Source organism: Spea bombifrons, chromosome 4 (genome assembly GCF_027358695.1).
Source record: "Spea bombifrons isolate aSpeBom1 chromosome 4, aSpeBom1.2.pri, whole genome shotgun sequence".
NCBI classification, from domain to species: domain Eukaryota; kingdom Metazoa; phylum Chordata; class Amphibia; order Anura; family Pelobatidae; genus Spea; species Spea bombifrons.
The window spans coordinates 105096774-105112673 of NC_071090.1; the positions used below are offsets into that span (position 1 = coordinate 105096774).

At 46.5% G+C, this 15900-nt stretch overlaps 1 protein-coding gene across 7 annotated transcripts in view; it reads left to right on the plus strand.

The window, feature by feature from the left end:
* DNM2 (dynamin 2) overlaps nucleotides 1–15900 on the plus strand; it is a 35206-nt gene that overhangs the window by 9113 nt on the left and 10193 nt on the right. For 3 of the 7 annotated variants that reach the window (XM_053464831.1, XM_053464834.1, XM_053464827.1), the window contains exons 3-20: nucleotides 1390–1539; nucleotides 1756–1959; nucleotides 2315–2413; nucleotides 2713–2873; nucleotides 3082–3224; nucleotides 4831–4966; nucleotides 5348–5415; nucleotides 5522–5660; nucleotides 6568–6654; nucleotides 6906–6976; nucleotides 8838–8864; nucleotides 9503–9554; nucleotides 10279–10290; nucleotides 11852–11965; nucleotides 14009–14118; nucleotides 14663–14774; nucleotides 15107–15265; nucleotides 15532–15767. In XM_053464831.1, coding sequence (XP_053320806.1) covers nucleotides 1390–1539; nucleotides 1756–1959; nucleotides 2315–2413; nucleotides 2713–2873; nucleotides 3082–3224; nucleotides 4831–4966; nucleotides 5348–5415; nucleotides 5522–5660; nucleotides 6568–6654; nucleotides 6906–6976; nucleotides 8838–8864; nucleotides 9503–9554; nucleotides 10279–10290; nucleotides 11852–11965; nucleotides 14009–14118; nucleotides 14663–14774; nucleotides 15107–15265; nucleotides 15532–15767 — 2080 coding nt within the window. The remainder of the gene's footprint in view (nucleotides 1–1389; nucleotides 1540–1755; nucleotides 1960–2314; nucleotides 2414–2712; nucleotides 2874–3081; nucleotides 3225–4830; nucleotides 4967–5347; nucleotides 5416–5521; nucleotides 5661–6567; nucleotides 6655–6905; nucleotides 6977–8837; nucleotides 8865–9502; nucleotides 9555–10278; nucleotides 10291–11851; nucleotides 11966–14008; nucleotides 14119–14662; nucleotides 14775–15106; nucleotides 15266–15531; nucleotides 15768–15900) is intronic. The other 4 variants (XM_053464833.1, XM_053464829.1, XM_053464828.1 and 1 more) reach the window with 3 other exon arrangements.

A 15900-nucleotide genomic window follows, 5' to 3' on the forward strand; every position in this document is an offset into this window, starting at 1 on the left:
CGGCTGATCCCCCGGTGACGCTGCGGGAAGTCGGCGCGATTTGTCAGATGTAATGTAAAGAATGTTTACTGTACCGAAAGGGGTGGGGGCGCGCAGGGGCGGTTGTAGAAAGGTAACCCAACTCCCCGGAGTGCTTCCATCCTACGCAGGGTGACACGGGGAAGAGATCAGGAATATAAGGTTTATGAATGTAACTGAGCACTTGGGAAGCAGTGTCATCGCCACAGCAACCGGTGAAATTCACCTGTCGATTATTTCATTCTCTTGGTTGCTATGGCGATAATACCACTTCAGTGTGTTCCCCAGCTTTTCATGCCATGACCATCATGGGGTCTTCCCCTCCCATTGCAGCGTGACAGAGTTAGGAGCTAAGCGCGGACCCCCTATAGCGTATTGTAACACGGGGTCATCTTTCATGCTAAGAAGCCGAGATTTGTGTTTCTTTAGTCATTCGATCCGTGCTTTGATCGTCCCGAGTGACTGCAAATCCCCATCGCTGCGTTTGGCCCAACCTTTCCTAGTAATGCATTAGAATGTATATATTATATTACCCACCGGGCTTAATAAAAACATTAGAAGATTCAAATAGATATCTATTTTTTTTATTTCTTTTTAGAGCAAACCACCCTTTCTGGATCACATTTTCGCAATATTACTTAAACATTACAATTACAGCTGAACAATGACCCTGATTACGGTCATACCCCACATACATGCTTTACATATTACCCCATACTATGTATTTTTAATACTATTGACTTAGGGGTTTGGGGGTAGTGATTTATGTTAATATTTTTAGTTGCTTATAGTGGAAGTGTGAATTTTATTTTGTTTTTGCAGTGTTCCCAGTGCAGGATAGATTATGATCCCTTTTGGGGATCTCTCATACGTTTCTTATGCCAGTGATGTCATGGTGACCTCACTGGGCTCCCAATCATTTTTCGGAAGGGGGATCAGTGTGATCAGCAAGCATGTATCTGTACGTCCTAATGGGCTTCTTGCCACAAGACTCAAGGACGTACAGGTACGTCCTAATGGGACTCAACGGGTAAATACTGTTTTCTCCTTTGTAAGTATTAGAACTATTTTTTCTCCGTGCAAGTAAGTATAAAACCATTGCTGCTGGATCAGTAGAAACGAGTACATTATTTGAAAAAAAATATCAAGAATGTAAGACAAAAAATCAACACACAATTCCCTTTTCTTGTTTTCTTTCCCTCTCTTATTATAAGGCTGCGCTATATCGTGGTTCCATCATAATACAGATCTGTTTTCAAGACTCTTGTGTTCCCAAAGACAGGAGCTACATGTACATATTCCTGCTCCTATGGAAGCCGTGCTTGAAATCATTTTCACCGTTTAGACCGTGTTATTATTTCTCCCCTGCAGAATATGCCGAGTTCTTGCATTGTAAATCCAAGAAATTCACAGATTTCGATGAAGTTCGCCAGGAGATCGAAGCGGAGACGGACAGAGCGACCGGAACAAACAAAGGCATCTCACCGATCCCGATTAACCTGAGGGTGTACTCCCCTAATGGTGAGTGCTACCGCTGGTGTCTTGTGGCCTGACGGAGGGCGACCGCTTTGTGCGTTTTTATCCTGTGTCACCGTTATTGGTGGGAATGCCGTGTGGCGCGGTGAATTGGCCTAGTGGGTGTTAATTGATCTGTACATTTGTCGGCACAATGCGTAGAGGATACTTGACACTATATAAAGTGCTGCGATATTTTATTTTTTATTTTACCTCAACTAGTCCTGAACCTGACGTTGATTGACCTTCCGGGTATCACCAAAGTCCCGGTGGGCGACCAGCCGCAGGACATCGAGTACCAGATCAAGGATATGATCCTGCAGTTTATTAGCAGAGACAGTTGTCTGATCCTAGCTGTGACGCCGGCCAACACCGACCTGGCCAACTCGGACGCCCTCAAAATGGCAAAAGAGGTGGATCCGCAAGGTAAGCGAGCCCTGGCGAAAGGGGCACACATAATAAAGGGCCTTGTTAATAAAATAAAGGATCCGAATATTTGATGCATCTCTACATTATTTGTAGTATTTAATTACATGTTTGGCCTTTTTAAGTATTAAGTCACTTGAAACTTATTGCATATTTGAGTAGAAACAAATTAAAAAGTTAAAAAACTTTGAACAAAATTGCAACAGAATATTGAAATTGAAATGTTTGGCTACTATAATATTAAAAGTTACATCAACTGACGGTAACAGATCAGCGACTGTAATGGTTTGGGACATGTGCTGTTCTCATTAAATGTTCTATTTGTGTTATTTCATGTTGTTTGTATTTTGTGCAGGTCTAAGAACTATTGGTGTTATAACCAAGCTGGATTTAATGGATGAAGGCACAGATGCGAGAGACATCTTGGAGAATAAGCTGCTGCCTTTAAGAAGAGGTATGAAGGGTTTTTTGGGTGTATTTATTTATTTATGTTTTTTTGCACTGATTTGAGGATTTTTACCCTATTTGTTTCCGTATAGTTGATATATAATAAGTTCTAGGCAAAGTTTTTGAAAAGTGGACTTATCACCATAGCAACCTATGGAATATTCCTGCTCATTGCATCGTTCGGTTGGTTACTATAGACCAATGCGCCAGAGCCATTATAATAAACAATCATGAAATGTACAAGGTCTATGACCCTTCCAAGCGTTTCTTCATCAAAGTCAACCATTTTTGTTTTCTTGTCCCCAGGCTATATTGGGGTGGTGAACAGGAGCCAGAAGGACATTGATGGGAAGAAGGACATCCGAGCGGCTCTCGCGGCAGAGAGGAAGTTTTTCCTTTCTCATCCCTCATACAGACACATAGCAGACCGCATGGGAACCCCTCACCTGCAGAAAACACTGAACCAGGTAAGCGGCAGCCAGAGAACACATCATCGGCTTGTGGTGGTCATGATAGAAGTGTTAGCTTCAAATCAGATAGCCCACGTGAGTCATACTTCTAGCGCCTTGAGTGAGATCTGCGTGTAGACTTACACGTTTACCCATTTTTGGGGGGGGAGTTCAACAGCATATGAAAGGGTTAATTGCCATTCTTTTGTCTCACCTGTCGATGTAGCAACTAACGAACCACATCCGGGACACGCTGCCGGCGCTGCGCAGCAAACTTCAAAGTCAGCTCCTGTCCCTGGAGAAGGAGGTGGAGGAATACAAGAATTTCCGGCCTGACGACCCAACGAGGAAAACCAAAGCCCTGTTACAGTAAGTGCCCGGGAGCGAGCTTCCTCCTGCTTTCCTCTGAAGACCTTTTTGTATAGTGTAGTTTTTGGGGCTAGTTGGAGAGGAGCTCCAGGATATGTAGATGCGGATGGAAGCCATTAGGTTGTTGGCGTGTACCCACTTACCATTAGTGAACAGAGTGCATAAACCGGTTCTGCTGGGCCGTAGAGTGTTGTCTCCTTCATGCAGGTCCTACTTGGAGTGCCCAGCTGGGTCGCAGAATCGGAAGTGGAATAAGAAAGACCTTGTTTTGGCACTCGGTTTACCAATCTGTTACCGATATAATTCCAATCTGCCTCCTTGCTATGTTGGGTGCACTTAAGGGCAACGCAGAGAACGCCTGCCACAAAGTCATTCATGGCTGCTGGACTGAGAACCCTCATCTTACACTGGGTTACTTTGTAACTACCTAACCAAAGTCATTAGTAGCGCTGCTCTGTGTGCTGCTGCCTCTGTATAATGGATTAAAAAGTAAAGGATCTCAGCCCTGTTGGCCCTACTATGGAGTTATCAGGACCCTATAAAGCCCTCCTTCCACTGACACCACATTATGACCTCAGATTAAATGTTTTCTGAGCCACAACCCTCATCATCGCCTGGCCTACCATTCATTTACTCCCATAATGTGAGGGAACTTCACCCAGACTGAACGTGTAACAATTATATTATGGTGAAGGGGAATCGCCGTTGCTTATTCCACCATGTATAATCCAGATGTTTTTTCTAAACGCGAAATACAGAATCGTTCTATCTAAATAGAGATATACCGTATTGGCCCGAATATAGGCCGCACTTTTTCCCCCCACTTTAAGTCTTTAAAGTGGGGGTGCGGCCTATATTCGGGGTCTAGCGTCCGACGCCCGGGACATGCAGTCCCGGGCGCCGGGCAGGCAGCGGGGTTAGGATACAGATCCCCCGCAGCGGTGCAGGGGACCCGTATCCTACTGTCTGATACGCTCAGACAGCCTCCCCTGCCAGCACTTTCCACGGGGGGAGTACCGGCACGGGAGGTTGTCTAAGCGCATCGCGTGCATTTTACATCCCCCCCCCCCCCCCCCCGACTTACCAGAGCAGACTCCCGGGTGTCTTGCAGGGCCGGCGGAAGACATCTACGCAATACGCGTATACAACTTCCGGTGCCGGCACTTCCGCTGAGTGCCGGCACTTCCGCTGAGTGCCGGCACTTCCGCTGAGTGCCGGCACTTCCGCTGAGTGCCGGCACCGGGAGTTGTATACACGATGTGCATAGATGTCCCCCTCCGGCCCCGTAAGACACCAGGGAGTCTGCTCTGGTAAGTCGGGGGGGGGGACAGAGTGGCAGCATAGGTTGGGGGGAGGACAGAGTGGCAGCGTATCTCAGGGGGGGAGGACAGAGTGGCAGCATGTTTTTTTGGTGCTTTTTTAAAGAAGAAAACTTTTTCTTTAAAAAAGCACCAAACTTTTAGGGTGCGGCCTATATACGGGGGCGGCCTATATCCGAGCCAATACGGTATTTTTCTATGTTTGTTTACTTGCGTATTCATTTATATATACTCTACGTTAGGCGATTAAGATCCCATCTTAACCTTTCCCTTATCTACGTTTTCAGGATGGTGCAGCAGTTTGGGGTGGACTTTGAGAAGAGGATTGAGGGCTCTGGGGATCAGGTGGATACACTTGAGTTATCAGGAGGAGCCAGGATAAATCGAATATTCCATGAGCGGTTCCCATTTGAGCTTGTAAAGGTGACCACAGACCACATCATCTGTCTCTGGGACGTTGTTTATCCAGAAGTATAGGCGTAACGGGGTACTATTGTCCCGCAGTCGAGAGTTATAAGCTGTAGAGAGTCCTGTCTGCATTGTGACAATAGGACTTCTCCCTTTCTCGCATGGACATCATGTTCCTTCTGTAAACTTCCTACATCATCTCCTCGGCTTCCTTCTGGGTCCAAACCTTAGTGTTTAAATTCCTGCTTTAGACTGTAATGTCTAGTGGCTAGAACCCTCGCTATATTTCAAATCAAAATACTGACACCATACGTAAAGGTTCAGAGTCGTGTTAGCAGTTTGTACTCAAGGGACCAGAACACTCCGATTCATTCCGTGTTCTTTGTTGCTGTTAAGATGGAGTTTGACGAGAAGGATTTACGGCGGGAAATTAGCTACGCCATCAAGAACATCCACGGTGTGAGGTCAGCAGACGTGCGCTTTCTGGGGTATCTTTATTTTGGGTACCGTTGGGATGAAGTCTGTATCTGACGGACATTTTTTTTTCTTCTAACCTCTCTACCGACGCAGGACGGGTCTGTTCACCCCGGATATGGCTTTTGAGGCCATCGTGAAGAAGCAGGTTGTGAAGCTGAAGGAGCCCTGCATAAAGTGCGTGGACCTCGTCATTCAGGAGCTGATCAACACGATACGGCAGTGCACCAGCAAGGTGCGACCCGCTTGCCCCTTTCGATGTCTTGTCGATCGTCGGACGCTAATGCAATAAACAAATACCCTCTGTGATTTGACCCTTTTGCCTGGGCCCTTGTGTCTTACTTTGTTTCAAATCTCTGCTTTCCCTTTTGTTGCTTGGCCCTCACTTATGGCATCTCTGGGTCAGAGATCACCTCTTCCAAGTAAAGGGTAAAAGTACATTTGTTTTTCTTTATTTTATAGAGCATGCAGGCATACCCAAGTCCGGGAAATATATGCAGATATATAACGGGCTATGTGCGCCCCGTGTGTTTATTAGGATCTCGGATTTACAATGATCCGTATCTGTATATATTCTCAGAACTTCCGCAGTCGTGCTCCTGCTCTCCACATCTTCACGCTCATCGACATTACAGATTGTTTTTTGTTCCTTTACACAATGTTTTTTATTTTGACTTTTTTGGTAGTTAAAAGCATCAACCACCTGATTCCTCGCGCACGTTAAAAGGGTATTTGTATGAAGGTACAGGTATCGGTACAGGTGCTGGGCATTTAAACCCGGAGAGAGTGATCCCAGGGCGAGGATGAGGATCCGTGAGCTTAGGGTGGCATTACGTGGCATTACCTGCCTGGATCTGAGTGTTTTCTCTGCGGAGGTTTTCCTGACCCTGGCTTAGCTGGGTCTGGCAGAGAGGTCTACTACGCATGTTTATTTCCAGCCATTTCCAAAGCAGCATGTTCTTCGCCCGTAGTAGACTGGCAGTCCTATGGGCCGGTGATTGCATGGTAACATATTCCCAGCATTCATCGCTCAGAAACATTTGTCTATGCCTTAAGTGTCCCCTCTTGTAATTCCTGTTTAATTTGTAACTGCAAAAAAAAAAATAATCGTGCCATTTTTATTATTATTTTTTTTTATATAGCTTGCTTCTTACCCAAGACTCAGAGAAGAGACCGAGCGAATAATTACAACGTACATTCGGGAGAGAGAAGGAAAAACAAAAGACCAGGTAATGCCGGCAAGCTGCGCTGGTTTAATTGATCCCAAAGTTTTTTTTTACAGGTCGGATGTTTTAGATGTAGTGGGTGGTAGCTATATGGACCCACCTTCCAGCGGAAGTAATAGAGGTTAATTCAGTAAAGGGATTTAAACATGCATAGGGTAGGCGTAAGGCTATCCTAAATACACGGGGGGGGGGGGCTGAATAAGGTATTTGGTTTAATGCCCCCTGACCGGACTCTTTGTCTTTTGTTTTCTCAGATCCTTCTGCTCATAGACATTGAGTTGTCCTACATCAACACGAACCACGAGGATTTCATTGGGTTTGCCAAGTAAGTTTTGTGTTTCGGCCGCAGAGTGAACGGCATTGCTGGGTGACGTCCGACCGGCATCCTGAACTCAACACAACCAGAGCGATTTGCATGTTTCCGCAGCATGGAGATGTTTCTGGGCATGTCCGGTATCCGTGTGCCAAATCATGACTTCAAGCTCAAAATACGTAATGCTGGATATCTTATTATTTTTACGTTTAACCTATAATAAAATAAACAGTTGTAGGAAGTTAGGTCTATGATCGTGTGATCGTATGGGTGACGTCTGCTTTATGGCAGAGTCCTTTACCTATAGACTTTTTTTTAATGAAATAGCAAAAGTAAAGGGTTAACAAAAAGATACTCTGTGGAATGTTAAGTAAACAACTTAGACGATATCTAGCTTTATTCTTTCGAAGAAAGGCTTAATCACATAAACGCTTTCAGGCTCTCTGCCCATCGGTGCCCGTCTTTGAGTCGATTATTTCTGGTGGAGATTATGAACGAGGACATGTTATCATTATATTATTATATATTATTATTATTATATAGTAGTATTATTATATAGTAGTGTTACGCATTGTGTATTTTAAACTGGAACGGATATGTATTGTATGGTTCACGTCGCATGCCATGTGGCTTACGTATGCACCAAGCCATGACTACGTAAGTTAAAAGCCCAGCACTCAGTCGCTACATTAAAGAGTTAATCGGTATATTTGTGTATTTGGGGGGAAAAAAATTATATACGGCTTGAAGCTTGCGATTCCCTTTCCACGGGCCGGCGCGTGCCGAAGGCTTTACGTCACAATTCGTTACGCTGTTAAACTAGCCGAGAAATAATCACGGTTGCAGTTTGCGGCATTAAGTAGATGTTTCCCAAATCCTGCCGAACGTACAGCTCGGTTTACTAAATAAACCCGTATTAACCCCATTTTATGTGTTTACCGTAGGAGCAGCCACTTAAAGGGACACGCCAGCCATCACATGCACATAAAAGCTGCGTGGTCCCTTTAAATGTCCTGGCTGTCGCTTTTGTAAATCCATGTGGGGGTGTTGTGCAGAATTCGCGCGGATGTGTTCGGCCGACACATGTGCCTGCGCGTGATATACTTACCGCCAGTCCGCTCCAGTGCCAGCTCCGGGAGCGCTGCGGGGAGCGGCGTGCCAGATGAGTGCTTCGTTTTGTGGTCCGCAGAGTGCTTAACATGCATTCTTCTGCAGTGGGAAAGCCCAGGGGCATTAAACTGTCCCTTTAAGCTCCTGTCTTCCGGATCTGGGTGGTAACGTTAATGTCGCTCTCCGGTGGCAGCCGATTGGTCCAGGCAGTGTTTGTAAGGATATGGGGCGGGGATAATCATAAGAAGCCAATTGATATTCTGGTTGTGTCTCCCTTTGGCACGGGTTAACGCTTTAGCACTTGAGTTTAGTGACAAGGCAGCGAGAGTGACCCTTTCCTTTTAAATAGATGTGGTAAGCATGCGCGGGTCTGTAGGGGGTGCATTTTTTGCATGTTCTTCCGTGTATGGCCAAGGGGGGTTCTCTGACTGCTGTGGTGTTCATTGCCCCTGTTGGGGTGGCCGTCTCTGATACAGCATAACTGCCCCGTGTGGCTTGTTGTGAGTCCCTCGTTCCACTGCATGTTTCGTGTGTAACCCCGCTCGCCTAACACCAGTGCACCCTGGGGGCCGCCCCGTCGTTCCTCTCCCCGCCGTTTGCCCCGTGTCTCACAATGTCTTCCTCTCCGCAGTTTGCGCCTCTCTCGTAACTTCTCTCCTGTTTTTCTTCTCGCCGTCTCTTCTGACCCGCACTCCTCCTCTCTCTCTCTCTCTGTGCGTCCTCACGATCACCGCCTCCTTCCCCCCATTCTGTCACATCTCAGCTGTTTCACCGAGCAACTCATCCCAGGGTGCGTATTCAGCAGACGGCCCGGCTGCCTACCGCTGCGGGAATTCACACGTTTGTATCGCGCCGCACACCGTAGACTTTGTTGGGTTAGCACAACTGTGTGTCACAACCAATGTATAGCGTTATCGGCAACTTCAAACTGCAACTCTCCTGCGGGCTTCTAGTCAATAAACCCCGATATGCGAGTAAAGACTTCCTACCCGCACGGTGCAGTGAAAGGAGAGAACGGTCCAGGGTTTGTTTATTCAGCCCCCAGCTGGAGCGGGGGAGCACTCCCTGGTTCAGCTCTGATTAATACTGCCGACCTGTTTTTTTTAAATATTTTATTAAAAGGTTGCTTTTGTTGTGGTTTTTTATTTATTTTTTCCTTCATTGAATTGAAAATCTATGCGAGTTGCGGTAAAGTTAGCGAGTGGAGTTGAATAGAACTTCCCAGTTTGCATGACCTCGCCTGCAACTCGCATAATTTCTCCACTTTAAGTATTGGAGCTGCTGTCTGAGCACATGCAGGCTCTGTAGCGTTATTTTAGAGAGTAGACCCCAGAACCGATGCGTGTGCCTCCTTTTCTCGTGCCAGGCGCGGTATACAGGTGTGTGTGTGTTTGGTCTTTTAACAATCTCTGCTTCCTTCTCTTCCAGCGCACAACAGAGGAGCACCCAGCTTAACAAAAAGAGGGCAATTCCTAACCAGGTAAAGCTCCCCAGGGCCGATGCCGTCACTGTTGTACCTTGTACGCTGTTCGTGGCGGTCGCCGGATGTTACTGCCACTGTTGCCCCTGAAGGCCCATGACCAGCCTGATGTGTCCCCCCTGCCTTCACTCACCCCATGGTTAATACGTTTAGGTGCCCTACTTGTTCAACTTAAATATCTGCTTTAATGTTATTAATTGCATATGATGCGTCATACATGTCATGCCTCAGGCCTGCGTCGGTAGAAGTCCCTCCAGCCCACAGGCTAACCTTCCCCTCTCTCTCTGTCTCTCCCGTGACTGATCTTCTCTTGTATACGTTTTCTAAGGTGTAGTTAAATCTACGATCTGTTTTTCGCACAGCATGCACGTGCGTATTATTAATACAGAAATCGGCATGAATTGGGAATAATTTGGAAATTACTTTTTTTTTTTTTTTGGGGGGTGCTAAAAGAAGAAGGGGTGCATCTTTATGCTTTTGTTATCCTGCTGGTACCCAGGGGGTTAATGGGAAATTTATTATTAACAGTCTTATTAATTGCATGTAATTTTTCTCCCTTCTTTCTCATTTGCTTCTCTTACTCTGTTTATTCTTTACCCCCCCCACTCTCTCTCCTAATTTTCTCCCATCACTATTTTTTTTGTCATAAATTTCCATCCCTACCCCCAAACTGTTTCCGATCTATATATCTGCCTAATCTTGCGGCTCCTTATTCTGTATTCAGGGGGAGATTTTGGTAAGTACCCTCTAACTGTGTGAATAACCCTGTAGCTAGTCAGAGAAAGGAAACCAACTTCAAACAAAAAAAAAACCCAAAAAAGTATTTTTTTTTTTAAATTTCCTACGTAAGAGAATCATCTTATTGGTTCAATTAATTTTTTACGTTTTAGATCTTAAAAAAACAAAAAAAAACAAAGTTCCATCGTAGGGTCCCTTGTCTACCTCTGAGCCATGTTACTTTGTTTCCCATGATCCCTTGCGCAAGGCTGCTTGGGAAACCTGCCGGCGGCACAAGCAGGAAGTTGTAGCCTACTTCCTGTATTCTGTTTAGCAGTCCCTGTAAGAACCTCCAGCACCAGAGAGCGCCTTCTGTAAAGCCGTTCTCGTGACAGAGATGACGTTTTTAACCCCCGGGATGCTCTAGCAAGATGGCAGCTCCCATATAATTGCACAACAGAGAGTGCGGCAATAGAGGGTTCCTATTAAAGGTGCTGTTCCACTTAGATAAAATGTTAACTGTATGCCCTAGCCTGTTAGAGGTAGTCCCATGGAAAATACACATTTTGAGCATTAAATACAGCGCTGTATACAGTAATAACCCCCCCTCCAGCGCTGTATACAGTAATAACCCCCCCAGCGCTGTATACAGTAATAACCCCCCCTCCAGCGCTGTATACATTAATATAACCCCCCAGTGCTGTATACAGTAATAACCCCCCCTCCAGCGCTGTATACAGTAATATACCCCCCTCCAGCGCTGTATCCAGTAATCACCCCCAGCGAGGGCATCAACAAAAACCTGGTTTTCTCGTTTTGCTCCAATAAACTCCCTTTATCTGCAGACCTGGAGGCGGCCATTGCTGTCAGTCGTGTGGTATTCTGGGTGACTTTCCCACCTCAGACACTGCACTGAGCCGATGCTTTATGACTTTACTTGATTTTTTTTTAGTCAGCTTTATTTTAAGCATCCCAGTGAGGATTTCTCTATAGAATGTTAAATTAATATAATATAATATTTCATTTGTGAATGTGTGCGAAGCGTGGTTTCCTTCCCCTGACATTAGAACGTTGTCTTGTCGGTGCTCGGAGTTCAGATCATGGCGCCATTAACCCTTGGCTTTTCCTCGCTGTCCTGTACTACGATTCACTAGAATAGCGCGATTTACCCGCTGGCTGCGTTTGCGAATTGATCGCTCGTGTCGTGAATTTCTTTGATTTCTAAAGACTTCCCACTCCCTTACTGGCTCGCAATGACCTATTCAGATCCAGGACAATAATTGGTTGCCATGGTAATCCAAAAGGTATATGGTTTTCCCTCTGGTTTCGTGCTCCAGATGCCCCCCAATCGGAGAGTTTCATAGTCAATTGAATCGGTTCTCTAAAATTGTCTTGCGGGTTTCACACTTGCCGAGGTGTCCGCCCTCCGCTTGTGCCTTCCCTTTCGGTTCTGGTGTACAAAAATAATTTGAAGTATATTTTGGGTATATGTGGTAGTACCCGGCCTGCCTTGATGTTCCTCCACTTGTCTCCCCCCCCCATCTCCCACCTTTTCTGCCCCTCTTTTACCCCCTTTACAGGTCATCAGAAGAGGCTGGCTAACCATTAATAACATCAGCATAATGAAAGGAGGCTCCAAGGAGTACTGGTTTATCCTCACGGCCGAGTCGCTGTCCTGGTACAAGGATGAAGAAGTATGTGTTTTATTATGTGTTTTATTATTAATTTTTCACATTTAGATGCACAGGAATTTAGCTGTAATTGAACAATTTGCCAATTTTACACACACATTTTTACACTTAGCCCGATTAAGTGCCAGGATTGTGATTCCCCCCCCTCCCCCGACAATACCTTAGTGACCATAGCGTAGCCCCCTCTATGCACACACACACACACACACACACACACACACACACACACACACACACACACACACACACACACACACACACACACACACACATACACCATTGTTGGATCGTGTTGATCTGTCTGTCGCTGTCCGTCCCAGTTTAACCAGTGTGTAGACTACTGTTCAGGCTTCTGTTCAACGAACACGTAGTCTGAACACTGGGGGAACTGGGACAGCCGTCTTTGAAATCCTCCAGAGTTTTCCTTGTGGGATCGCGACTCCAGCTTCCTCGGCTCACCGCCTTGTGGGATCCTCGCCGTCACCCCGGGCTTCCTTTTACAGATCTATTTAAAGCATAAATCTTCTCATTTTTAAGAAAAAAATAATACGCTAGGAATTTTTTACATTTCCCCCCCCCCCCCCATTTTCCCCCTTATTATATTATTTGTAATGATGCCCCTTCTAGGCATTCTGGGTTTTTTTAATTACATTTCTGCCCCCAACACAATCACGTCTATAGTTTCTCCCTGTGCTCCGAGCCACCGGCGTACCAATGCCCCATCGTGGTGCCCTAATACCCTTCCCTGTGTTCTTATTCTTACCCCGTGGCTTTTTGTGACCCTCGCGTCCCTAAACCGGTGGTTCCCGACCCAAATCTCAAGGCACGCAACTTGGGGGGGGGCAGGGTTTAATAACCACAAAAAAAAAAAAAAAAAAAAAAAGCCTGGTCCGTCGATGCGCCCCGGGGTCTGGCTTTGGGATCCGCTGCCCTCAATGCTGCCTTATCCCTAATGTGAGCGCCCCCCGGTGCGTTACCTCCACGTCTGGGGTCCTCTCCTCCTGCCCCTTCTCGGGAGTATTCTCTTCGCAGCCACGCGCGCGGGGGGAAGAGGCAGCGCGGCCCGGGGGTCTCTGGGCTGCCGTGACGTGGCATCGAGTCGTCTGAGCTTCTGCAGCACATTTGCGACTTTGCAGGAAGTGGGAGAGGAGGGGTTAGGAGGCCTGGGGGGCTCCTCGTCCAGCGCCCACCGTATGGAAGGAGTGCAGACTCGGGCCAAAAATCCTCCCAGACACTTAAACTGTTCCAGATGTTGCCTTCCTGTCCCGAGGATTCGCACTCTTTCTTTAACCCTTTGCCCTCCCTCCGTCCACGGATGCCGGGAAATGCCAACACGGCAGCCCAAAGAATCCGGTCATGAATGAGTCTGGAAACCCCCCCCCCCCCCCAAAAAAAATCCTGTGCATTTACAATACATTATTTCATCCGTTACATACAGCAATACTTTGTCTACTGTAAGAATTTGGGGGCTTTTTCGCTAATATGCCGGTTATGTTTCCGTTTCTCTGCTTGTTGACCTCTTTCTTATAAGTTGTATATACTTGAAAGACTAGCAACCCCATTATCCCTGGATTAAAGGCATTGTAGCTCCCCAGAGTCGCCAAACCCCAAGTTTAGGAAATAAATTATAGTGGCTCGGCATACATTCTCATGTATTATTATTATTTATTTATTAATTTGGGAGTTTTCCTGCAACGTTATCATAAAATTTAAGGCACATTAAGAGGGGCTCTTCGGTTCTAAAGAAGGAGACCCTCAAGAGCTTTGTGCCTCGACGTCTTTGGGTGTGACGAACGCTGGATAACTTTTCTAGACTGTTTTCCGAGCCCAATAAAGCAAATATCCGCTTTTGTGTGATTTTTAGAATGTCTGATCCTTTACCCTGTTGGGTTTCCTCGTTACGTGGGTCTCGTTCTGGTTGTGAGTCACATTGATGGAGATAGAATCACAACAAAGCCTCTGTGTCTGTAGCCATAACCCCCCCCACACCCCCCTCCGGTACATGACTTCATCCCGCTAAACTCTGACGGTCATCGCCCCCTACAGGAGAAAGAGAAGAAGTACATGCTGCCGCTAGACAACCTGAAGATACGGGACGTGGAGAAGGGCTTCATGTCCAACAAACACATCTTTGGCATCTTCAACACAGAACAGAGGTGAGGATCTAGCGGGGCATGAAGAACCAGGAGAGGCGAATCATTGTTTCGTTTTAACCCTTTGAGTGACAGGGACAGAGCGCAGGGCTGTGTTTATTTCCCTAAAAAAAAATTACAGGGTTAACTCTTTCTCTGCCAAAGTGGCCTCCAGCACAGCGCCGAACGAGTCCTTGACGAGAAGTGAGAAGCGACGGCCTTTTACGCGAAAGCTGTGCTTGATTTAATTTACAGATGCGATATTAACATTAGAGGTCGTAGAAGAGGGTTTACGAGGCAAAACCACACAGTGGGTCAAGTTTCAAGCCTTCTAGAAGACCAAAAAAAATTCCCTCAGCAGGATCGCCCCCCAAAAAACTGCAATAAGTTCTTCTTCGCTCCGAAGGAAATCCATGAATGCGCTTGGGGTTGAAATGATGTTTTTGTTAAACTGATTTCTCTTCGTTGGGGTTTCTCTAGGCCGAGTAGAGCGATCAGATTAGCGTGTGATGAGGTCTTGCCTCTCGTTTTGTGTTTTTACCTCCACCTTCCCTGCCGCTGCTTTCAGGAACGTGTATAAAGATTTGCGGCAGATCGAGCTGGCCTGCGACTCCCAGGAGGATGTAGACAGCTGGAAAGCATCATTCCTTCGGGCCGGAGTCTACCCCGAAAAAGACCAGGTGACCATCAAATGGGGGAGACCTTTACCCTCGTTCTGTTTGACCATGGAGAGAAAACGAAAAGCGTAACGCGTTTTGCGTCTGAGATGAGTAAGACAGCCCATCTTGGGCGCGAAACGCGTTAAGCCTTTCTCTCCTGCTGTAATGCATGTATATCGGCACCTTATCATCTATCGGAGTGCGAGGGCTGTGTATATTATGTACGTTTGGGGTGAGGTGGTCAGGTCTGCTTGGGGAACGCATCAATGTGCATCTGCAGCACGCCGGCACAGTCTCTGAGCTCCCCACCAGACAGATATAACGGAATTAACCATTTTGTTTCCCCCTCCTAGACTGATGATGATGTCCAGGAAAACACGTTCTCCATGGACCCCCAACTGGAGAGGCAGGTGGAGACCATCCGAAACCTTGTAGATTCCTACATGACAATCATCAACAAGTCCATCCGTGACCTCATGCCAAAGACCATAATGCACCTGATGATCAATAACGTGAGTTGGCCTTTGGCTTCGTGAACGGCACTAAGTAAGCTCCTTGTTGGCCTGTGGAACGGGGGTAGTCTTAGCAGAGTTTATATTCAAGATGGATCTGTGTGAGTAAAGTGAGCTGTTCTATAAGTCTTTGTATACAAATACCAGTCCTGATCACCTGGTTAATATGTCCCAGAAGTGGGTTTTTATATATATATATATAATGCATCTCGCCATTGGGCCACCTTGGACATTTCTCGATACTTATATTTATTTTTGATGCGCAGGCAAAAGATTTCATTCACTCTGAGCTCCTGGCGTACCTCTACTCCTCTTCCGATCAGAACAGCCTGATGGAGGAGTCCGCGGATCAGGCTCAGCGGCGCGATGAGATGCTGAGGATGTACCACGCGCTGAAGGAGGCTCTGAAGATCATCGGGGACATCAGCACCAGCACCATAACCACTCCGGTGCCGCCGCCGGTGGACGACGGCTGGCTGCACAACTCCAGCAGCGGGCACAGGTGGGTGCGAGAAGCCAACGTGTTCCAAAAACGTTTGTTTAAAGGTGCTGTTCCGCTAAAACAAAACCATTCCTCGCTCTCGCTGCTATTAAGCAGATAAACCTTAGCGGATCTGCAATTCTTCATAAGCTTT